This window comes from Perognathus longimembris, chromosome 3 (assembly GCF_023159225.1).
Source record: "Perognathus longimembris pacificus isolate PPM17 chromosome 3, ASM2315922v1, whole genome shotgun sequence".
Classification (NCBI taxonomy): Eukaryota; Metazoa; Chordata; class Mammalia; order Rodentia; family Heteromyidae; genus Perognathus; species Perognathus longimembris.
The window spans coordinates 82,623,571-82,647,455 of NC_063163.1; the positions used below are offsets into that span (position 1 = coordinate 82,623,571).

At 45.4% G+C, this 23,885-nt stretch overlaps 1 protein-coding gene across 2 annotated transcripts in view; it reads left to right on the forward strand.

Moving 5' to 3' along the window:
* Taok3 (TAO kinase 3) overlaps positions 1 to 23,885 on the forward strand; it is a 133,151-nt gene extending 109,266 nt beyond the window's left edge. For both annotated transcript variants that reach the window (XM_048342867.1, XM_048342868.1), the window contains exons 16-21: positions 324 to 452; positions 3,393 to 3,596; positions 11,303 to 11,542; positions 13,881 to 14,093; positions 21,242 to 21,424; positions 22,248 to 23,885. In XM_048342867.1, coding sequence (XP_048198824.1) covers positions 324 to 452; positions 3,393 to 3,596; positions 11,303 to 11,542; positions 13,881 to 14,093; positions 21,242 to 21,424; positions 22,248 to 22,409 — 1,131 coding nt within the window. In that variant the 3' untranslated portion in view covers positions 22,410 to 23,885. The remainder of the gene's footprint in view (positions 1 to 323; positions 453 to 3,392; positions 3,597 to 11,302; positions 11,543 to 13,880; positions 14,094 to 21,241; positions 21,425 to 22,247) is intronic.

Sequence of the window (23,885 nt, forward strand, 5' to 3'; positions counted from 1 at the left end):
GGAGTGAGTAGAGACATAGCACTAGGGATGTCTCAGGAATTAAGCTGTCTTTCTCCACACAGAAGGAAACATCAGATCAATAAAATATGTTTTGTTGTGTTCAATAAAATATGTTTGTGGTTCACCTCCTAATTTTTCCCCATAATTTGGAATGACATTTCTTTGAAGACATATGGGAGCCAGACAAGGCATCTCTTTTTCATATTACTATTACTTGTGGCAAAGCTGGCGTGGCTCAGCACTTGGGGCCCGTGGTCCCGCACTGGAGGCTGTGGACAGGGTGGAAGCCAGGCTCATTGCTGTCATGTCTGTTGTTTCTCCAGGCAAAGGTAGCTGCAGCAGATGAGAAGAAGTTCCAGCAACAGATCTTGGCCCAGCAGAAGAAAGACTTGACAACTTTCTTAGAAAGTCAGAAGAAGCAGTATAAGATTTGCAAGGAAAAAATAAAAGAGGTAAGGGTTGCCCAGGTATGTGTGGGCTCTAGGTTGCCAGTAGAATGGCGGAGACTGAGAAATGCCTCACCTTGCTTCAGGACCAAAATTCCAATCCAGCACTTTCCAACTTCCCATTAAATCATCAGAAATGTTTATGAAAGCAAATTGCTAAGCCAGCCCTCTACCCAGGTAGAGGTTATGCATCTCTAACAAGTTCCCATATAAATGCTGCTGCTGCTACTCCAGGAGCCACTTTTCAAGACACACACACACTCTGCCCTGCTTCTAGCTTTTTCTCTGTACTTCAAAGAGCAGGAAAATCTTTTTTTTTTCCTGGAATACTAGGACTTGAACTCTGGTCCTTTTGCTCACTAACTGTGTTCTATTCCACTTGAGCCACATAGCCTCAGCCCTTTTTTGCTTTAGTTGTTCTTTCGGTTGGGTTTGGAGTTTTTGGGTCTGCCCTTGTACCAAGACTTCCTATCTATGCTCCCTCATAACTGGGATCACAGATGTGGCTGAGATGAGGTCTTGCTAACTTTTTGCTTGAGATGACCTTAAACCACAATCCCCCCAAATCTCAGCCTCCTGAGTAGCTTTGATTGTAGATGTGTGCCATCTTGCCTGACCCAGAGCAATCTTTTCAAACCATAAATACGGTTATTTTACTCCAGTATTTTCAGATCCAGTGACTTCCTGTTGCTCTTAGAACAGCTCAAAATGCCAAAGATCTGACAGTCTACCCTTCCGCTAGCATCATACACTCTTCTGTGCTTAGAAGAGTGCCCTTCCTCTGGCATCTCACACCAGTGATCCCCTTACTCTTAGACCTGCTCTTGGCTGCTCCAGCCACAGCGATTAGCTTTCAGTTCCTCAGATGTACCAACTGCCTTGCACATACAACCTCTTCCACCAGGATCCCCTCCCCATCCCCAAGTCCTTCTCAGTTCCACTCAATTAACTCCTCTCCTCTTTGTAGGACTACCCCCAAGAGAGCTCTCCTAAATGTCTCAAGCAGGACTAGTATCTGGTTTCATAACAGTTTTTTTGTTTTTTGAAAGACAGTTTGAGCTACTGACTCTATTAGCTGCTAAGCATTGTAAGAGCAGAGGCCATGACTAGTTTGGCTCCTGACCTTTCCTGTGTGCAGTCCATGTAAATATGTTACTGGAATTTCTGGTTGAAGACCACTGGTGGACTTTGAGAGTTTCCTTGAGGAAGTAGCATTTCATCTGAAAGCTCGGATTCCTTCAGGTCTCATTTACTAGCACTTATGGGTGAATTGGCTGCAGTTCTGTAGACCTTCCTTCTTAAAAGACTCAGGAGTTCCTATTTGTAGACTTACTACGTATATAAAGGTATAGTTAGATTCAGTATGTGCCATTGCTTTAGTATAGGAAATATGGAGTTCATATTTTGATTTGTAGGTTAACACTACAGGATTCCTCTCCAACTCTTTGTTAATTAGGTCATGAGAGCAAGTGGGTTGGGGTATGCCTGGGCCCAGGGATCTCTTGTTCACCCCGGTAAGTCATTGTAATTGCTAGGCTGGAGAGACAATTATGATTGATTCACACTGGCTGAATGGGCAGTCTGACACTGCAAGATCTAGGAAACTAGAGAGTGGAGAGGAATAACTGCATGAAGAAGGTTGACCTCGTTTTGTTTTTTTCTTAGTGATTGACTTGAGGAAAATTCTTACAGCATTGCCAGAGGATGTTGCTGGATGATAGAAATTAAATTTATCTTTCAATAAGAAATGTCATTTTTCTCAGCTCTTACCTTCTTATTTCTATATGACATACTGTATGAATGTGGAAGCCACTTTGAGCTTTTGTAACACTAGGATAATTTGATTACGTGAAACATTTAGAAAATATTTAGAATCTACCTTTAGAATATTCTCCCAGTGAACTGCACTCCGGAGTCCCCACTCAGGCCAGGCATGGCTCCCACTTCTAATCCTAGCTACACAGGAGGCTGAGATTGGGAGGCTAATGGGTTGGGCAGAAAAGTTCTGGAGACATCTCAATTTATAGCTGGACACAATGGCACATGCCTTTCAGCCCATCCCAGCAACAATGAAAAGTCTAAAAGTAGACAGATCATCAAAGAAGCATGGCCAGTTGAGAAGTGAGACCCCATCTAAAAACAAACAGTGAAAAACAGAACCAGAGATACAAATTAGCAGAATTATGCTAACCTAACAAGCATGTGGTCCTGAGTTGAAATCCCAATGCTACCAAGCTTTTTTGTTTATTAAAGAGTTCCCACTTAGTTCTCGGGCTCCTTTTGTTTTTCTAAATCTTTCAAGGTACCCCAAGAAAAAGCAAAGTAAGAGCCAATTTGAGAAACCTCAGTAGAGCTTTCTGTGCAAAACTCCTATAACTCCTCATGAAGTAAAGCTTGATTCAGCATAAATATTTAGACATAGAATTCTCAGAATGATGGAAGTCTCCCTATCTCAGCTATTGATAGAGCACAGGGATATGGACAAAACAAAATGGCACATGCCCAGAAATCACTGATTCTTGATTTTGGAATACATTTTTATGGCCCTATGAATCTGGACTTGCAAACTAGGTGGCTAATGTTGAAGCTGAGGTGGAAGCCTGAGCAGAGAAGTCACTTGCCTTCTCCCTGTGGTCCCAGCCTGCCTCGTGCTGGTAACAAGGACTTTATGGAACATGAAAGGAGAAAGTTGACTCACAAGGACTTCTTGGAAGGGCAAAGATAACCAAAATATTGTGTGATGTCACATGGTAAAAACTTAAGTAACATGGATGTCAGCAATTAGATTTTAACTATGTGAGTAGTTAACCAAATATAGGCCAAGCTAGTCAGTAAGAAGACAGAAGAGTAAGCCCACCACATTTTTCTGTAAAGGCTGTCTCCTTCCTTTCACCATAGATTAGTATTCTACCTCCTCTCATCAGTACCTGGGTTTGTTTTTCCAAGGAAATGAATGAAGACCATAGCACACCTAAGAAAGAAAAGCAAGAGCGGATCTCCAAGCATAAAGAGAACCTGCAGCACACACAGGCTGAAGAGGAAGCCCACCTTCTCACCCAGCAGAGACTGTACTACGACAAACATTGTCGTTTCTTCAAGCGGAAAATCATGATCAAGCGACATGAGGTGGAGCAGCAGAACATTCGGGAGGTATGTTCAATTGGGCTATGGGAAGGTTATGACCTTGTCTGTATGCTGTTTTCCTACATCCTCAGCCTTTAGCACAATGCCTGGCACACAATAGGTACACAAAACACATCAAAGAATTAATTTAACATCGATAAGAGAAAGCTCGATTGTAGAACAGGAAATCAACTTTTTCTAAAGATATCAAAGAATTTTAATGAACATCTATTATCTCTCCACTGCCATATGACACAGTGAAGAATCAGAAGGGGTAGAATAGAGGACTTTGCTCTGTGCCTGCTGGTTGAGGACTTGGGGTTCTGTGACATAAATCCTTAATAATGGTATGATGTTCAAAATTAGTTCAAATGCAGTTCATTCACCCAGTTATCTGGCACTCACAGAGGCAGATGCCAAGGCCATGGAGCCATTTATTCTTTGCCTCAAAGAGGCCCTGAGTCTAGGAGGGGAAATGTATAGCAGGTTAATTATAACCCGGTGCCCTGGGTGCGGTAATGGATGTATAATAATGGACCCTCACATGCATGCAGTTATGACAGTGCTTGGAGGACTCAGGGCTGGATGAGGAATCCAAGGTCACCAGAGTTCTGGGTGTCTGGAAAGGAGCTGCACAGGAAGTACCGCTGGGAGCAACATTCAAGGGCCTTGTTTAAAGCATGGCATTTAGGTTGTAGCTCAAAGGCAGCCATAGTCATCTGAAGCTTTTAGTCAGGGGAGAACCCAGGGATATCTGGCTGTGCTTAGAAGAGTTAGTGTGAGACCACGCTGGAGGGGTAAGAAGCGGGAGGCCTGCTGAGATGCTCTTCCCATTACCATATACCTTGTTCCTGTTAGACAACTACACTACTGGTTGAGCCATTCATTCCTTCAGCCCTTTTTGCCTTAGTTTTTTGTTCATTTTAGTGCTGGTCCTGTGGCTTGACCTCAGGGCTTGGGCACTGTCCCTGAGCTTTTTTGCTCAAGGGCTAACACTGTACTACTTGAGCCACACCTCCACTTCCTGTGGTTAAGTCTTAAAAGACTTTTCTGTGCAAGCTAGCTTTAAACTGAAGTCTCTAATCTCAGCCTCCTGAGTAGCTAAGATTACAGGCATGAGCCACTGGTGCCTGGCTTTAGGTTTTTTGTTTATTTGTGTTTGGTTTTTTTTTTAATATAGGGTCTCTCATTTTTTGCTCAGGGCTGCTTATAGCCTCCTGCAGAGCTGGGAGCACGGGTGTGAGCCACCACATCTGGCGTCTAGCTAACTTGTCAAGACTCAATCCTTCTGATCTCTGCCTCTTGAGTAGCTACCATAATAGGCACGAGCCACCATGCCTGGCCTTAGAGTGATATTTCTGAGGCAGAATCCCTAGTAACTCTGACTACAAACATGGGAGGATCTTACAAGGAGACAAAAATTACTTCTACTCAGGAGGCTGAGCCAGGATGATTGTGAATTCAAGGACAGACTGAATATTTTTTTTCTGACATTACGTCTCACTGTGTAGTATAGGTTGGGCTGGAACCTCTCAGTCCTCCTGCCTCAGCTTCCTGAGTGCTGGGATTACAGGAGTGTATCACACACATGGCTCAGTTAACCATAATCAGATAGGAAGATTGAATGAAGCAAACTGAAATTTATTAGCAACCCACAGAAATCTAGGCCAAACTATCTTCTTATTTTTTCATCTTGGAGAAAGAAAAAACAAACCAGGCTATGATGGCTCATACCTGTAATCCTAGCTATTCTACATTATTGTTGTTCCCCAAAGTGATGGTAATTGCATGTGTAACTCCTTACAAACTAGATTTTAACAAACTGAGCTAAGGCAACTCTATAGAAGTGTTTTTCTTAAGAGTGCAAAATAAGAGAAACTTTCATGAAAATTTACAGGTTTTCTACTTACAAAAACAATTTTAGGGGCTGGGAATATGGCCTAGTGGCAAGAGTGCTTGCCTCGTATACATGAAGCCCTGGGTTCGATTCCTCAGCACCACATATATACAAAATGGCCAGAGGTGGCGCTGTGGCTCAAGTGGCAGAGTATTAGCCTTGAACAAAAAGAAGCCAGGGACAGTGCTCAGACCTTGAGTCCAAGACCTAGAGGACTGGCAAAAAAAAAAAAAAAATTTAGCCAGGTTCTGGTGCCTTCACACATATAATCCTAGCTACTCAGGAGGCTGAGATCTGAGGATCACGGTTCAAAACCAGCCTGGGCACCAAGGTCCCTGAGACTCTTATCTCCAGTTAACCACTAGAAAACCAGAATTGGCAATGTGGCTCAAAATGGTAGAGCACTTGCCTTGAACTGAAGAGCTCAGGGATCGCACCTAAGCCCAGAATTCAAGCCCCACAACGGACCAAAAAAGAAAGAAAAAAAGAAAAAGAAAACTCAATAATTCTTTTTCAATAGGTTTATTGAGATATTGCTGATAATAAAAAAAAACATACATACTTAAAGTAGACAATTTGATGTTTACATATATGTATATATTGTAAAATGTTCCCTGCACTCAAGCTAACTAAACTCTACATTGTTGCTACATGTCAGTACATGTGCATATTTTAGTAAGATTTAAAATCCATCCTCTTAGCAAATTGCAACTGTTATTAACTCCTATTATCACGGTATATATTACTTTTCAAGATTATTCATCTGGGGGCTGGGAATATGGCCTAGTGTCAAGAGTGCTTGCCTCCTACACATGAAGCTCCAAGGCCCAGGACTGGCAAAAAAAAAAAAAAAAAAAAAGATCATTCATCTTACATAAGGGAAATTCTGTACTTCTGTACCATTTAACTAGCATCTCCTTATTTCCCTTTTCTGGTCATTCTATTCCACTCAGCCTCCTACATACATCTTACAGTTTTAACTTTATCAAAATAGGATTGCTTTTGTATCAATGGGGTTATTGGATTTGCAAGCAAAAGAAACAAATTCTGGCTGACTTAAACATGGAAAAGAATTTACAAGGCCATGGGGCAGGTGAAAGAGCTGAGGACTAGAGCCAGAAGAGATGAAGAGCCACCCCAGAAAAGCACCTGTCGTGACAAGGTCAAAGGCAAGAGCGGACACGCACTCCCCAGGGCCTTACATGTGGATGTGTCTCCTCCAACACTACTCATCTCTGTAGCATTTCTGTACAAGACAGAAGTTGATTGGGGGGGCTGGGGATATGGCCTAGTGGCAAGAGTGCCTGCCTCATATACATGAGGCCCTGGGTTCGATTCCCCAGCACCACATATACAGAAAACGGCCAGAAGTGGCGCTGTGGCTCAAGTGGCAGAGTGCTAGCCTTGAGCAAAAGGAAGCCAGGGACAGTGCTCAGGCCCTGAGTCCAAGGCCCAGGACTGGCCAAAAAAAAAAAAAGAAGTTGATTGGGTAACGTGGAGGATAAACAGAAGGAAAGGTGGATGCTGAGCCTGGCAGAGTGCAGTCCTCTACCACATGGTCCTGTTTCTGTGTTCCATTCACTATGCAGGACAAAGAACACCCCCACCCACACTGATCTTACAACCTCAGAGTAGTTTGTGCAATCACGTGTTTAATGAGGTACTTTACACTGGGCATTTTGTTGAAATGTTACAGCATTTCAAACATTGCCACAGAGAACATCTCTGTATGTAAGTATTTTTAGAGGATGTGGGTGAGCTCTTGCCTCACATGCATGAGGTTCCATCCCCAGCACCACAGAAATAAATCAGTAAATACTTTCACACATATGCAAGTATTGGTGCAGGATGTCTTTGCAGTGAAATTTCTAGTCCAAAGAAGTGTGTGAAAACTACCTGTTTTTCAAAGTTTTAAGTATCACCAGGGCTGGTAGGGTAGCTCAGAAGTCAGATGCTTGCCTAGCACTTATAGGGCCATGGGTTCAAATCCCAGCACTGCAAATTTCCCCTAAGAGGGTTTCTACTCCTACTAATTAAGCATAAGATGCTTCTTTTCTCATATCTATACCTAAATTCTGTATCTGCAGTCCCTTTAGTTTATGAAAACATTAAAGGGTCACCATAGACAGGAGGAGGGGGGACCAGCCTCTCTTACCACCACATACTGCCTTAGCCCAGTCATTGAGACGAAGAAACAAAACTAGATAGCGTTAACTATCACAGGCCGACAGTAGCTCCCTTTGAAGCCCGGCCTGGGAGAGTCCAGCATCATAAAGAGAAAAAATGTATTCTAATTTTTACTCAGCTTCAGTAACCATGAAGATACATTTTACATGAGCAAGATCAGCTACATTTAAAGACACCAAGGCTGCATGTGGTGGCTCATACCTTGAAGTGCCAACTGCAGAGGAGGCAGAAATTAGTCTAACCCAGACCCCTTCCCATACCCCACCCCACCCCCAATCTCAATAAACGTGCCTATAATCCCAGCTATGTCCGAAGTGAACATAGGAAGATTTTGGTCTGGCCTAAGGCCAGTCCTGAGTAAAAATAAAGCAAAAATATCTGAAAAAATATAAAGCAAAAAGGCTGGGCACTAGTGGCTCATGCCTGTAATCCTAGCTACTCGGAAGGCTGAGATTCGAGGATCACAGTTCAAAGCCATTCCAGGCAGAAAAGTCCCTGTGAGACTCTGATCTCTAACCACTCAAAAACCAGAAGTCACACTGTGGCTCAAGGTAATAGAACGCAAACCTTGAGCCTTAATCTTAGGGACAGCGCCTAGGCCCTGAGTTCAAGCCCCACAACCAACAAAAAGTAAAGCAAAAAGGGCTGGAGGCATGACTGAAGTGGTAGAGCACCTTCCTAGCAAGCATGAGGCCCTGAGTTCAAATCTCATCTGCCCAATAAATAAATGAAGCCAGTATCTCTTGTACTAGAACTTAAAATACACTGAACAACAGTTGCAGGAGGAAAGGGATGGTAATACACACCTAAGCCACATCTTATCCAGCAAGTAGATTCACAGGATGTGTGGCTGTGCCTGTCTCAGAGCCATATTGTGTGGAAAGCGCATAAGTTTCAGCCCTGAGCCCACACTCACCTGCAGAAATGTCACAGTGGGGTGGTAGCTAAGGGAAAGGGAAGGGCCTGTCCCAGCCCTAGAACAGACAGACCTTGGTGCATTGCTGAGCTGGATTGCCATCAAAGTCTTTTTCTTTCATTTCTTCTGCCCAGCTCTGTTTGAGAAACTGTTAAAAGTGCACATGGCTCTCATGTGTGTAGATTATGTCATCTGTACAGATCACCCAGCCATTGTATCTCATGCAGCTAGAGCAGAGGAAATCGTCAAACACTGAAAAGGTTTAGGCAGGAAAATATCAGGACATCTTTTCCCAGAAGATGGTGAAAACTTAAAAACCCAAGTTTTAGCTTCAGTGCCTCCTTATGAAAGGGTTTTATGACCTTATGTCCCTACTCCCACATAGAAAAGTCTCTGCAAGGTTATCACCTCAATAGTATTGAATGAAATATGCTTCCCTAGAGGAGTTCACTGCATCTTGTATCCTCCTGTCCCAATGAATTTTTTTGTTTTTTGGTTTTTTTTTTTTTGGCCAGTTGGGCCTTGGACTCAGGGCCTGAGCACTGTCCCTGGCTTCCTTTTGCTCAAGGCGAGCACTCTGCCACTTGAGCCACAGCGCCACTTCTGGTCGTTTTCTGTATATGTGGTGCTGGGGAATCGAACCCAGGGCCTCATGTATACGAGGCAAGCTCTCTTGCCACTAGGCCATATCCCCAGCCCCCCAATGAATTTTTTGAGTTTCAGGGCTCTGGGAAACTTGGGCTCAGCTTGGACCTGTCAGCTTGAGGTGTTGGAGTAGAGGAATGCCCACTCCTGGGGCTCCTAGAACTGTCAGGTGTGATGCTGCCAGGACCCAGGAACAGGTTCTTCCCTTATTCACTTTTCCTTGCCTTCCTTGCCTTCTTTGCCTGCCTTCCTTCCTTCCTTTCCTCCCTCTCCCTCCCTCTCTCTCTCTTTCTTTCTTTTCTTTCCTTATTTATTTATTTTGTGCCTGCCCTGGGGCTTTAACTCAGGGCCTGGGTGCTATCCCTGAGCTTTAGGCTCAAGGCTAGTGTTATACCACTTGAGCCACAGCTGCACTTCTGACTTTTTGGTGATTTATTGGAGATAACAGTCTCACAGACGTTCCTGCCTGGACTGGCTTTGAACCTGGAGCCTCAGATCTCAGCCTCCCAAGTAGCTATGATTATAGGTGCCCAGCTTCCTTGCTCTCTTGGTTCTGTGCTGGGCCAGCTGTAGTTAGCTAGAAGGGCTCATTTCCCTTTGGTGCCATCTAGGGGCCAGTTGCTGATCTCTTAAGGAGGAAAGCTGGTGGACTATGTGAAGAGGGGAATAAAACTGGTTGGAGAGAATAAAACTGGTCCGGAGATGGAGGAAGCTCTAGGGTATTATCTTTTACCCCTTAAAACAAATCCAAATCACGTTTAGACATTTCTGAAGTAGCACATGGGATCTTAGCACCTCCCACCTCACTGTCCTGCCTTCTAAGTCAGCATATAAAACTTATTTCTTCATTTTAATCAATATTCTTTTACTTGGATGTTCACTGAAGTTTATTTGGGCTGAATCAAGCCAAAATCAGGGACTCTACAAGAGAAATGTAGCAATACCTTATTTCACTCAACAACTTTCCTGGAAGGTGGGAGTTCTTGGGTTTGATCTACAATACTGGGGGGAAAAATTGTCTACAGATCATGGGAGTCTGATTTTTGCAGATTGTGTATCTTGTATATCTTCTTGAATAAGTAAATGAAAAACCATTAAGCCCTTTGCCCAACTTCCCCTTTAGTTTTCTTTCCTTCCCCACTTGAACAGAAAGGAAGGAGGAGGGGACAGATGGACAGAGGGATAAAACTGAAAAGACAGTGATTGATCTAGAGATGACCAATCAGGCTGGAAGAGTCTACTAGAAGAATAGAAAGGAAAAAGGTCTCCTGTGCTTTTTCCCAACATAGCTTAAACTCAGAGTTTAAGAAAATAGATTAGGGCTGGGAATATGGCCTAGTGGTAGAGTGCTTGCCTTCTATATGTGAAGCCCTCCGTTTGATTCCTCAGCACCATGTATATAGAAAAAGCCAGAAGGAGTGCTGTGGCTCAAGTGGTAGAGTTCTAGCCTTGAGCAAAAAGAAGTGCTCAGGCCCTGAGCTCAAGCTCCAGGACTGGCAAAAAAAGGAAAGAAAATAGATCACTAATTGCCCTACTTCTGGTATGTGCAAACATAAAGTGTTCCTCAGAAATCTAAGAACACTACAGACATTATCAGCATAATAAAGTTCAAGTCTCAAAAATGGTTACCAGGTGAAATCACCTGGAGGATTGTCTAAAACTGACCCCTAGGGCCTGTCCCAGGCAATTACCACACTGTGGGATTTATGCTTCATAGGTCTGACTGGATTATTCATGTGATTTTAATGGGCAGGCATAGTGGAGAGGCACCAGCTAAGCTAAAGAAACTTTTCTTCAGACCCAGGCACACACAGCACCAATCAAAGTTTCACAGCAGGTGACTACTGTGCGGGGGGGGGGGGGGGGGGGGGGGGGAGGGAGTCAGCATTCCATTTTACTCACAGCACAGTTGTGACTGCTGTGAGCCTGTCCAGCTTGTAAGCAATGGGCCCACAGCTCCAAGGATGGTTAATTGAGTCTCAGCATCCTTTGCTGAAGAGCTGGTTGCTTGCCACTCATCCATGAGTGGTATGTTCCTCCCAGTTCCCCCTCACTCACCTCTGCACTCTTCTTTTGTTCCTGATGCAGGAACTCAACAAGAAGAGGACACAGAAGGAGATGGAGCACGCCATGCTGATCCGACATGACGAGTCCACTCGGGAGCTGGAGTACCGGCAGCTTCACACGCTACAGAAACTCCGCATGGACCTGATCCGTTTGCAGCACCAGACTGAACTGGAGAACCAGCTGGAGTACAATAAGAGGCGAGAAAGGGAGCTGCACAGGAAGCATGTCATGGAACTTCGGCAGCAGCCAAAAAACTTAAAGGTGAGAAGTTCACAGAAGCACATCACAGTTGCGATGTCCAGGACAGAGTGGGACCCAACGAGTTGTGGTTATCACCAAACCCGGAGATTGTCAGCCAACTGCTCAGAATCATACATTTTCAGGCCCCACCCATACTAGCCCTGAGTCTCTGATTGCAAAGCCCAAGGGTCTGTGTTCATCAAGCCATGGAAAACTACTGTTTGATCTCTCAATTTCCCTTCTATTCTATCGGTAATTTCTCTGAGCCTTTCAGGACATGCTTTCTTTCAAGGTGGATGAGTAAGCTGGACACAGTGGCTCAAGCTTGTAATCCTAGATAATTTGGAAGTAGAGATTGAGGAGCAAAGTTCAAAGCCAACCTAGGCCAAAAAATAAAAATTCACAAGAGCCATCTCCAAGTTCTACAAGACCCACAGCTGGATGCTGTGGTACACGCATATTATCCTGGCTATGGGGGATGCACAGTGGCTGGGTATAAGAGGCTGGCAACATTAGAAGCAAAAGTAGGAGGATCACAGTCCAACCCAGGCAGGGCATAAATCAAGACCTTACCTTGGAAAAAGCAGGCTTAAAAAGTAGAGTACTGGGCTGGGGGTATGGCTTAGCAGTAGAATGCTTGCATAGCATGCATGAAGCCCTGGGCTCAGTTCCGCAGCACCACATAAACAGAAAAATCTGGAAGAAGTGCTGTGGCTCAAGTGGTAGAGTGCTAGCCTTGAGCAAAAAGAAGCCAGGAACAGTACTCAGATCCTGAGTCCAAGCCCCAGGACTGGCAAAAAAAAAAAAAAAAAAAAAAAAGAAAAGAAAAGAAAAAAGAAAGAGAAGAAGCAGAGTACCTGCCTAATGAACGCAGGCCTTGAGTTCAAATCTCAATACCAGTAAAAGGGGGAGGGGACAGTACAAGTCCAGGGTTCCAGTGCTAGAAAATGAGGTAGGTATACTGGTAGTAGCTGCCTTGAGTGCTGTGTGCTGGCACTTGGAAGGAACAATCATGGTTGATTGGTGGGGTCTGTCATGGGCTGGAAAGCAGGTTTAACCCTACCTGGGCCAGACTTGTGCTGCCTGCACTGGAGATAGCCTCACCAGGGGAGGCTCCACTGGCTCAACTAACTCCACTGACCTCAAGCTAATGCTAACAGACCCTTGTTAGCAAGCCATGCCAAACTGTGTCTAGAAGACATCATCCACGCAGGCACAGAGATGGGGCCACCCTCCATCACATGGCTGTGCCGAGCCCTACCTCATGAGTGATCCCCGTCACCCCATATACACACATGTGACTCTGGCCTTATTAAAGCTAAAGTACTCTGGATGTCAGTGGCTCACACCTATAATCCTAACTACTCAGGAGGCTGAGATCTGAGGCTGGTGGTTGGAAGCCAGCTTAGACAGAAAGTCCCTGTGAGATTCTTATCTCCAATTAACCACTCAAAAATGGGACATGAAGCTGTGCCTCCAAGTGTAGAGTACTAACCTTGAGTGAAAGGGCTCACAGACCTAGGCCCTGAGTTCAAGCCTCATGACTAACAAAACAATAATGACAATAACAACAACAATAATAAGCGCAAATTTGGTATTGCCATGTGTGAGCATACCTCTTAATGGGGAAACACCCACAATCCCCCCTCCCTTGGCTGATGCTGAAAGCCAGTGGAAATGGGTTGGATGCAAGGTATTATCCAGATGTTTCCCTTATTGATTCATCAAGGAAACACAATAGCCAGGCACTGGTGGCACAAACCCGTAATCCTAGCTACTCAGGAGATCAAGATCCAGAGGCTTTTAGTTTGAGGTTACCCTGGGCAGAAAATGGTTCATGTGGTAGATCACCTGCTATGAGTAAGCCAAGCAAGGACACGGCCCTAGTACCAGAAGGGGGGGAGGGAGGAGGAAATATTGTAAGTTACAACAGTGAGATCTGGTTTATATAATGACCTGGAAACAGAGAAATGACACATGTATAAATGTGCACACACACACGGAAAAGCAGTAGTGATTACTATAAAGACTTTGAGTAGGAAAGCATGGGAGTTCAACTGCCAGCCTGTTAACAAGCTCCATACTATTCCATGATCCTCTCAGAATCATAAATTCAAAATCTCTTATAAATTCAAAATCACCACTCTCATTTTGTATAAAACCGAAAAAAAAGCACTGATAAAGTTTATTCTTGTCTGTGTGGTTTGTGTTATTTTCCTGGGTTGCTGGCTGAGGTTGTGGGACACCACACCAAAAGCCAGCTGGTCCCAGTCCCAGAACTGTATAGTTGATAGAACAGAGTATTCCAGGTTAACTAACTAACATGTCTTTATTTTCTCTTTGTTACTTTTTCTAACAGGCCATGGAAATGCAAATTAAAAAACAGTTTCAGGACACTTGCAAAGTACAGACCAAACAGTATAAAGCACTCAAGAATCACCAGTTGGAAGTCACTCCAAAGAATGAGCACAAAACAATCTTAAAGACACTGAAAGACGAGCAGACGCGAAAACTGGCCATTCTGGCCGAGCAGTATGAACAGAGTATAAATGAAATGATGGCTTCTCAAGCGGTAAGTGGGTAGGTTTGGTGCCACAGCTGCAAGAGCTTTGGGATTCCAGAGAATTCAAGATCCAGCCTTTGCTTTCCAGGAAGCTCATGGCACACATTTAGGATACTGGTGTGTTTTTTCCACCCAACAAGCTGAGGAAATACAACCAACCACCAACCTTGGAATAAAACCACGCCCATGCGGATCCTTTCAGGAATGTCTTAAAAGATGGAATTTCACCCATGCTGTGCTAAACCAGCCCTGTGGCACTTAGGGACTTGAAGGGCTAGATGTGATAGATTTCGTGTGAAATGTCAAATGCTCATTTATCAAAGGTTTGCTGGCCTCCTCCCCTCCCACACTTAACAAATGAATGACACCGTCCCTGTGAACTCACAGTCTGCTGTGGGAGACAAGACTTGTAGGCACATTCAGTCAGTAAACTTTAGCTAAGCCTCTGTGTCCAGCTCAGAGGTAGAGCCAAGAGCTAGAGTAGGTCAGGAGTCTTAGTCCTCATATTAGATAAGAAAAGGCAGGAATTGAGGTAATCAAGCAGTGCTTTGAAGAACGAGGAGCAAGCTTATGGTGGAACAAATAGGGACAGTGAAGCTGGTCCTGGGGAAGCCAGGAGGTGGAGAGAGTCACTGAAGTAAACCTTGAAGGCTCTGTGAGGAGGTACCTACTTAGGCAAAGGTAGAAAAGACACACGGGGCAGAACTTAAGTGAGAGCCCAGAGTTGGGCCAGGCAGGATGGCACATATCTGTAATTCCAGCAGGCCTGAAGTAGGATTGAAAGTAGAAGACAGCCTAGGTTCCATAGTGAAAGAACAGGTCCTGGCCATCCCAGAGGACCAGGCGGAGATAATCATAGACAGGAGAAGAAGGTTCATAAGGAAGTTTATTAGTGGGGCCATAGTTCCCACTGGAGAGGGAGCTACATGGCATCTGCACCTTATCCAGGTGGCAGCTTCTCTCTCTGGGGGTAAAAGGGAAGTAGGTACGTAGTAGGAGTGGCTCATTAGATATGGGTGGATCTGGGGGCTAGTGGGAGGAGATGAGGACTGAGGGCCTGAGGCTAGGGAAATGCTAACACATAGTGAAACCCTGTCTCAAAAAAAGTAGCTGTAGCTCAGTGGTAGTGTTTACCTACAGAGCCCTAGGTTCAGTCTTCAATACTAAAAAGAAAGAAAGAAAAAAAAACAGTCAGGAGCTGAGCACTGAAGGCTTGTGCCTCTAATCCTAACTATTCAGGAGACAGAGATCTGAGGATCACCGTCCAATGCCAGCTCAAATAGGAAAGTCCATGAGATTCTTATCTTCAATTAAGTACCAAAAAAAAAAAAAAAAGGCAAAAAAAAAAACAAAGCCAGAAGTGAAATTGTGGCTTAAGTGATAGAGTGTTAGCTCTGAGCCATAAAGCTCAGGGACACATGCCAACCTCAGGACCAGCACCAAAAAAAATGGGAAACTGAGAACCCCAGAAGGTAAAATGATGAAGGGCTTAGTAAGCCAGGAGTGGAGCCTGCCTGGTAATCATGGAGTTTTCTTGAGGAAATGGGAGCCATGGAATGCTAGCCTACTACCAGCAGAGTCTCTAGTCTATGCATAGATCAGGAACCTAAGAGAGGTGACATGTTTGACAAGCAACAAATAATTGCCAGAGCCAGAGGCTCAAATACTCTTTAATGAAAGGAGGTGATAGTTGGGGTCAGATCCTCTACAAGCAGGAGTGTGGTCACTGTGTGTGCCATAGGCAGTAGAGAGCTGTTGAAACCTGCTGAGGAAGGGAAAATCAGGATCAGAGTTGTGTTACAGAAAGCTACTGGCAAGGGCTGAGTGTTGTAGCTCACGCCTGTAACCCTAGCTAATAGGAAGGCAGCCATCAAGAGGATCATACTTTGATGACAGCCTAGGCCAAAAACAAAAACTAGCAAGATTTTTGAACTAGGGTTCAAAAAATCTCAACCAATAAACCAGATGTAGTGAACCATGCCTGTAATCTGAACTACAATAGAGAGATGTAGGTAGGAGGATTATAGTCTAAGACTGGCCCTGGGAAAAACACAAGCCTCATTACCAAAACAATTAAAAGGGATGGGGGCATGGCTCCAATAGTAGAGCACCCATCTAGCAAGCAGGTACCTAGTACCACACAAAGAGTTGCAATCATGTAGCAGATATAGGTAAAGAGACCCATCAGGGAACTATGAGAGAGAAAAAGAGAACTGATCCCATGCCTATAATCCTAGAGCCACTCAGGACGCAGAGATCTGAGGATCACAGTTAAAAGCCAGCTGTGGCAGAAAAATCCACGAGACTTTTATCTCCAATTAACAAACAAAAAGCCAGAAATGGGTGTAGCTGAATGGTAAAATGCCAGACTTGAGTGATGAAGTTGAGAGAGAGAGAGAGGACCTTAATTCAAGCTCAATACCAGCATGAGACAGGCAGACAGACCTGCTAATGGAGATAGAAAGAAGGGAAAGATTGAGAAATGTGTAGGAGCTGCGGCAGTTAGAACTTAGTGGCTAGTCTGAGAGGTAGGTGTGACAACAGACTGCACTAGCCATCCTATTACCAAGGGACAGAGAGGAAGGGTTCGTGGGAAGTGGCTACGTTATAGGCACTATACCTGAGCACTACAGGTGTCCTACAGGTATCAAGCTAGAGCTCTCTGGACATGGAAATCTAGTTCCTAGAGGATGTTGGGGGAGCAAAGACAGAATGTTCCACACCATTTGGAGGCAGTGGTAGGTAGGATCTACTAGAGACTGGAGTGGAATTAGAGAGGAGGGGGATGAAGAGCAAGGTCGCTCACATAAAGGAGTACAAAGAAGGCCTCACAGTGTGGATCAAGCAGTAGAGCACCTGGCTAGCAGTTGTGAAGCCCTTGAGTTCAAATATTCAAAAACAAAAGAATGTTAATTTCATGATAGGTATTTGTTTAAGTCTTCTTTGCTAGACACAGGGGCTCAGACCTATAATCCTAGCTACGCGGAAGGCAGGGATTTCAACCAATCGCTGGGTGTGGTGGCCCATGTCTGTTATCCCAGATAAAGGGAAAGTACAAGTGGGAGAATCCCTGCCAGGCCAGCCCAGCATAAAGTGAGACCCTCTAAAGTAACCATACCTCCAAACTGGAGGTATGGATTGAGTGGTAGAGCACCTGCCTAGCAATCGTGTACTGCAAAGAAAATGAGGAAAGAGCCTGTCCCCCACCACAGAGGAGATTCTTTTTGTTGGTGGTGTTGGTATTGTTTTTTTGCCAGTCCTGGGACTTAAACTCAGGGCCTGAGCACTGTTCCTGGCTTCTTTTTGCTCAAGGCTAGCACTACCATTTGAGCCACAGCGCCACTTCTGGCTATTTCTATATATGTGGTGCTGAGGAATCGAACCCAGGGCTTCATGCATATGAGGCAAGCACTTTACCACTAGGCCATATTCCCAGCCCAAGACTCTTAACTATAGATTAAAAGTGTGCAGAGACCAGGTAGTGTAATGAACTTGTGGGTATTTGGTGTGTCTGGCCATGAGACTGTCATTGCTTTCCACAGACCATCAGGAGAACAGTGGGAATGGGAGAGATTATAGTGACTGTACATCAAAAGAGAGGGAGAGGCCAGGTGTAGCAGTGCACACCTCTAATCCCGGCTACAGAGACACAGAGTAGGAAGACTGCAGCCTAAGCAAAGGCAGACCCCTGCTACTGGAAGTAAACAGTTACAGGAAGATTCTGTGATTGGGAGAAGCTTAAATATTCTCAGACTGCGGAGGGGAGCCATAGCACTCATTCATTCACTCACTCATCTAGCAAGTATTTCTTGAATTCCTGTGCTGTGCCTGGCTAAATGTGGCATTGACGAGGTCCTCATGGGATTTCTGGAAGAATAGAGAGAAAGCAACATTGGACAAGATCCAGCAAGTTCAAGAAGCCACAGGAAGCTGGGCTGGGCTGAATGAGGAGCTGTGGGTACAGATATGGCAGCCCTTGCACTGGTGAAAACCTCCCTGTCCTCTAGTCACTCAGGACTTGCAGCTTGGAGAATGCTTATCCTGCCGCTTAGTGCAGAGGCCTGACACCAGATGTGCACTTGTGAGCAATGGTGATGTGAAGAATGACCTGGGAGGTGGCTAGAGGGTGTGTGAGGAGATCATGAGGGGCAGCTAGACAAGGGGCATTCAGGATAAGAGCGGTGGAGAGGGAGGCTTAGGATAGCTCCAGCCTCTGGCTTGAGTAGAATAGTGGGTGACGATACCATTTGCCTACACACAAAAAAATGGAAGAGGGGGCTGGGAATATGGCCTAGTGGCAAGAGTGCTTGTCTCGTATACATGAAGCCCTGTGTTCGATTCCTCAGCACCACATATATAGAAAACAGCCAGAAGTGGCGCTGTGGCTCAAGTGGCAGAGTGCTAGCCTTGAGCAAAAAGAAGCCAGGGACAGTTCACAGGCCCTGAGGCAAAGACCCAGGACTGGCAAAAAAAAAAAAAAAAAATGGACGAGGAGCAGGTTGGGGAAGCAGGAAGGAAAGTGATGAATTGACTTTGGTGTGACCATGTCTCTGGCAGGCTCAGAAAGGAAGTGTAAGATGATGGCAACTGAGGCTCTCACACTGAATGAAGCCCCTTAGGAAGGGGGCTTAGGGAGGCCCTGGACAAAGCCCAAAGGAGCGCCTGCATTTAGTAAGGGCCCAGGAGGGGGCGGAAAAGGAGCACAGAGTGGGGAGGTAAACACAGAGGTGTCTGGGAAAGGTGCAGTTTGAGTAGAGGACCTGGTCAGGGCGAGGGAAGGGTGAGAAGTGAGAAGGGGAGAGGTGTGCTGGGACCATAGCAGTGGGTAGGATCCTGTTTTCTCAAACTTTCTTTCTTAGCACTGGCACCAGTGCCTGGCATATACAGTGAATCTGTATGAGATGGAAGAGAGGATGGGGAAGGAAGCACAGTGATTGTCTTCTATTCTGAGACAGTCAAGCTCCTGCTTAGAGCAAGGTAGCTCCTGCTTTTCTCTCTGTCTAATGGGGCAGATAGTAAACACGGTAAGCCATGTGCGCCAAAAGCTCTCACAGTGAGGTAGTGCAGAAACAGCCTAGACAATAAGCAATTCTGTGTCCAATAAAACTTTATTCATAAACACAGGCCGCAGGTTCCATTGGCCATGAACACACTACAGTATGTGAATCCCCTGCCCTGCCTAGGGGGATTCACTTAGCTATGTAGTAGTAGTCAGGATTTGAACCCATTGTGAGAGAAGCCAGTGAGCTTGGCCACTACTACATTATATTGCCCCTTTCCCATCCTAGCCTTCCATTTAAGCCACTTCAGAAAACAATAGAACTCTGACAATAAGAAAATGCCAGAAAGCTGGTGCCAGTGTCTGTAATCCACTCAGGAGACTGAGATCTGAGGATCCTGGTCCAAAGCCAGCCCAGGCAGGAAAGTCTGTGAAACCCTCATCTACAATGAACCACCAGAAAACTGGAAGTGGTGCTATGCCTCAAGTGGTAGAGTGCTATGCTAGCCTTGAGCAACAAAAGCTCAAGGGCAATTCGCAGGTCCTGAGTTCAAGCCCCACGACGAAAAAAAGGAAAAAAGAAAATGCCAGAAATAGAGGATAGAGATGTTTCTGTTGTCTGAATTGCCTGTACTGTGAGCCAGCCTCTCATCTGCCTGTTCTGGGTGATAGCAACCAAAACTAGTAAGCAGGACAGAATAGGATGTGGATTTGACTGGTAAAGAGCCTCCCGTGTGGGGAGATAATCGACATCCTCTCTGGCTGCCACAGTGTGCTGGCATCCCTCTGTAAAGGCTGCCCCTGCTGCAGACTACTCACCATTCCAGCAGCCCCCCCTTTGACTTCTGATGGGGAAGACAAGAGAAAAGTGGTCAGAATGCTTGTGGGTTTTAACAGAAGCTGCTGAGGGTTATCAGAAGGTGCCATGGAAATATGATTACTACTTTCTTTTCTGACCCTTTAACCTATGGTATATTTCTCCAGAAGTTCTATGCTCCAACAATAACTTTCTAGCATGTCAGGAAGTCAGTTCTCCATCCAGATAGCATGACAGGTTGTTCTCTGTCACAATTTGCACAGAGGGGAGGAGTAAGTTTCTTGACCAAATGATCAGTATGGACACATGCGGATCCCCTTGTGGGAGACTGATGTGTCTGATTCAAGAATTTTTACCTCACAGTTCTCAGCCAAACTGGGCACTGCCATCTGCAGACATAACCCAGCCAGGCACGGGGCACCGTGGCCCCTCCTGCTCAAAGTAAGGTTGTCGTTTCCAAGGGCTAGCTTGACCCATTTTGCACACAAGATCCAGATAGAGTTAGGTGCTTCTGGAAGCACAAGAAATTTGGCCAAATTGCCTCTTCAGGCTAGACCTTGTGACTCCACAGGCCATATGTTCAGCCACCCTGACACTGGCTCTTTCCATCCTGAAAGCAACGTCATCAGGATTTCCTACCCCATTGGGCAGGCACCCTGCCTGTGATCCTGGCTGTGAATGTACCCAGGACCTTTTTCCCCCTATGAATACATTCAGAATACATTCTACCCCCAATTTGCCCTTGAGATTATTAAGCCACCTGTGGAGGAAGAGATTTGAAACCACCTCAGCCAGCTGACAAGATGGCGGCCTCTCTAGCCAACCAGAGGGGCCAGGCTGGCGGGACAAGATCATGGCAGTGCTGTGGCATGCTCCTCAGGTTTGACAGCCACTAGACTCACTTATGCACGGATACCTCAGTGGCTTTGTAGTTTTATGGTTAAAGGTGTCTAAATATGGAAACAGTCTTATCAAAACCAAAATAATGGTACCAAACCAACTTCTGGTGGATTCTTTTATGTGATTGTTATGCCAATTTCAAGCAGTAGGAACAATTCTTGTTTTCAAAAGAGAGAGACAGAGAGGCTACATAATTGGCAAGGTGACTCATGTGAGTGGTATGGCCAGACCTCAGGCTCAGGGGTTCAGCCCTAAAGCCCACACATTAGCCACTCGATCCTCCTGAAAGTGATGTGTTTGCAAGACCTCACAGACCACTGGGCGGATGTCCCTAGTGGGATCCTAGAGTGAACAGATGGTGGGGAATGAGCACACTGAGTCATCCCATGTACGGCAAGCCAGGGCTGCGTTACACTGTGTGTCTTCTGTGTGTGTCCGCAGTTACGGCTAGATGAGGCTCAGGAAGCAGAATGCCAGGCTTTGAGGCTACAGCTCCAGCAGGAAATGGAGCTTCTCAACGCCTACCAGAGCAAAATCAAGATGCAGACAGAGGCACAACATGAACGCGAGCTCCAGAAGCTAGAGCAGAGGGTGTCTCTGCGCAGAGCACATCTTGAACAGAAGGTACAAGCGTTCCCCGGGGCATGCCTGAAGCTGGAATGGGGCGGGCAGGGGGGAACAGTCTGGGGAGCCCCACTAGTGACTGTGCGCTTGCTGGTGACATTCTCCTCCAGGCACCCTGTGAGGCAGGTATTGGCCCCAGGATGCTAAGATCAGGAACTTGCTAAGTCTGATCCCATAGCCACAACCTTGCTGCCCCTCAGCTAAGCAGCCCTCCACCTTCGCAGCTGGTAGTCTAGCCACTGAGCAGCATAGGAAAGCCAAGTGCACATGTAGCGGTTAAGTGACAAGCAAGAACTGAAGTGAAGATAGGCTGATGTAGCTGTCTGCAGTAAATGTTATATCCCAATCCAAATTTCCACCCCAGATATCCTGAGCATGTGAAGTGGGACGTGCCATGGGGCATCTGGGAGCTGGTGATTGTCTACTTGTTAGCCAAGACCAGCATAGCAGACTGCTTTCCCCACTGCTGCTCTAAGGCACTGCCCTCCGGGATTTAGCCTTGCACCTTGCTTTGCTTTTAGCTACCTCCTACTGGGTCAGGACACTGACCTAGATCAGTCCAGAGCTTGGAGTCTGGGCTAGAGTGGCATCATTCCCTTAGGTGTGCCTTAGTATTTTTATTCTTGGCAGCAAGTCTGAAACCTAAGGGGTGCCATACAGGATGTTCCTCACAGGCCTCTCCCAGCCTTCTACGGTCAGTTACTCCAAGCTCCCATGTGCATGCGTAGTAGGCATGCACACACACAGTAGGTGTACATATGTCACAGGTGCCTGGGGTGCCCACCAAGAGCCCACTAAGGATGGTTCGCTGTACTTGTTTCAGATTGAAGAGGAGCTGGCCGCCCTGCAGAAGGAACGCAGCGAGAGAATCAAGTTCCTCTTGGAAAGGCAAGAGCGAGAGATTGAAACTTTTGACATGGAGAGCCTCAGAATGGGATTTGGGAATTTGGTTACATTAGATTTTCCTAAGGAGGACTATAGATGAGATTAAATTTTTTTGCCATTTACAAAAAAAAGAAAAAATGAAAACAGAAAAAAGTTGAGACCCTGCAAAACCACATTCCCCATTTGAACGGGCATTTCTGTCACTCTCTCTCTCTCTTACTCTGACACCATGTCGGACTAGTGCCTGTGTATTCTTCCTCCATCAGGGGCCCCTTCCCCCCCGTGTCCACTCGCAGTGCTGGCCAGCTCCCGGCCGCCTTCTCTCCATAACCCACGTCATGCCGACGTGGCTGCAGATTCACGAGAACCTCGGAGACACTTTGAACAAAAAAAAAACCAATAAACCAACAGCGAAAGAGTGGATGGATATTGCTTTAAGCAATCGCTCAATCTGTGAAAGTAAAGCAAAAAATGATGATGATGATAATACTAAATGCCAAGGGGGAGAGAGACACAATATCCGCAGCCTTACACCTTAACTAGCTGCTGCATTATCTTATTTTATTTTATTTTTTTGGTATTTATTCATCAGGAATTAAAAAAACAAAGTTTTATTAAAGATTGAAAATTTGATACATTTTACAGAAACTAATTGTGATGTACATATCAGTGGTGACATATTATTACTTTTTTGGGGCTGGGGGTGGGGGGTGGAGAGATCTTGTGATTTTTAAGAACTTGCTGGCAAGGGTTTAACTTGTCCTCAGCATATCCTGATTGTATCATAACCATTTTCTGCACTTGCAGAGGATGTGAATACACTTAAAGAACTCACAGAATCCCAGTAGCACAAATTGGGCTTTGGCAAATCGTGTATTTTGTGTATAGAAGGAATTTAAGGAGAGGTATTACTTATTTTCATATTGTATTTTAACTGTTTCTCTGATCAAATTTTTTTACTTCCTCCTCCTGTTCCTCCCCCACCCCCACCCCGCCTCCCTCCTTTTCCAATTCAGTATTTGGAGTTCAACACTGTCTCTCAATCAAACCATCTCGGCCTTTTTCTTTATTTCCCTTCCCCTTTCCTGAGTCCCATATCTTGATCATAAATAACTGCATTCTTCACACTTTCAAACTGTGTATTTTCTTACAATAAAAAATGATGAAAAAAAAAAGGCTTTACTTCTTTTGCATGCACTTTAAAAAACAAACCATTTTTCAGGTTCCAAGGAAGAGCATGATTAACTGTCAGAGCTTTTAATTATATTTGTAAATAAAAGTGTTCATCACATCGCCTGGCTGTGTTCTTGTAGCAGGAAGATTCCTTTGCAGGTACTCCAGGGGGTGACTCGGAGGCCGGGCCACCATACGTGGCCTCCCTGCTTCGCCAGGACACTGGTCAGGACCCAGGGAAAGCCGTCTTCCATGTCCTCTGCAGGGGACGGTGCTGTGCTGACACCAAGCCATACGTGCCTGCCCTTAGCCATAGGAGGAGGCCCGTACACAAGCACTCACGAGAGGAAACCAGCTACAGAGCAGGTGTCATCATCACGTATTTGAAATGATCTCTCAGTAA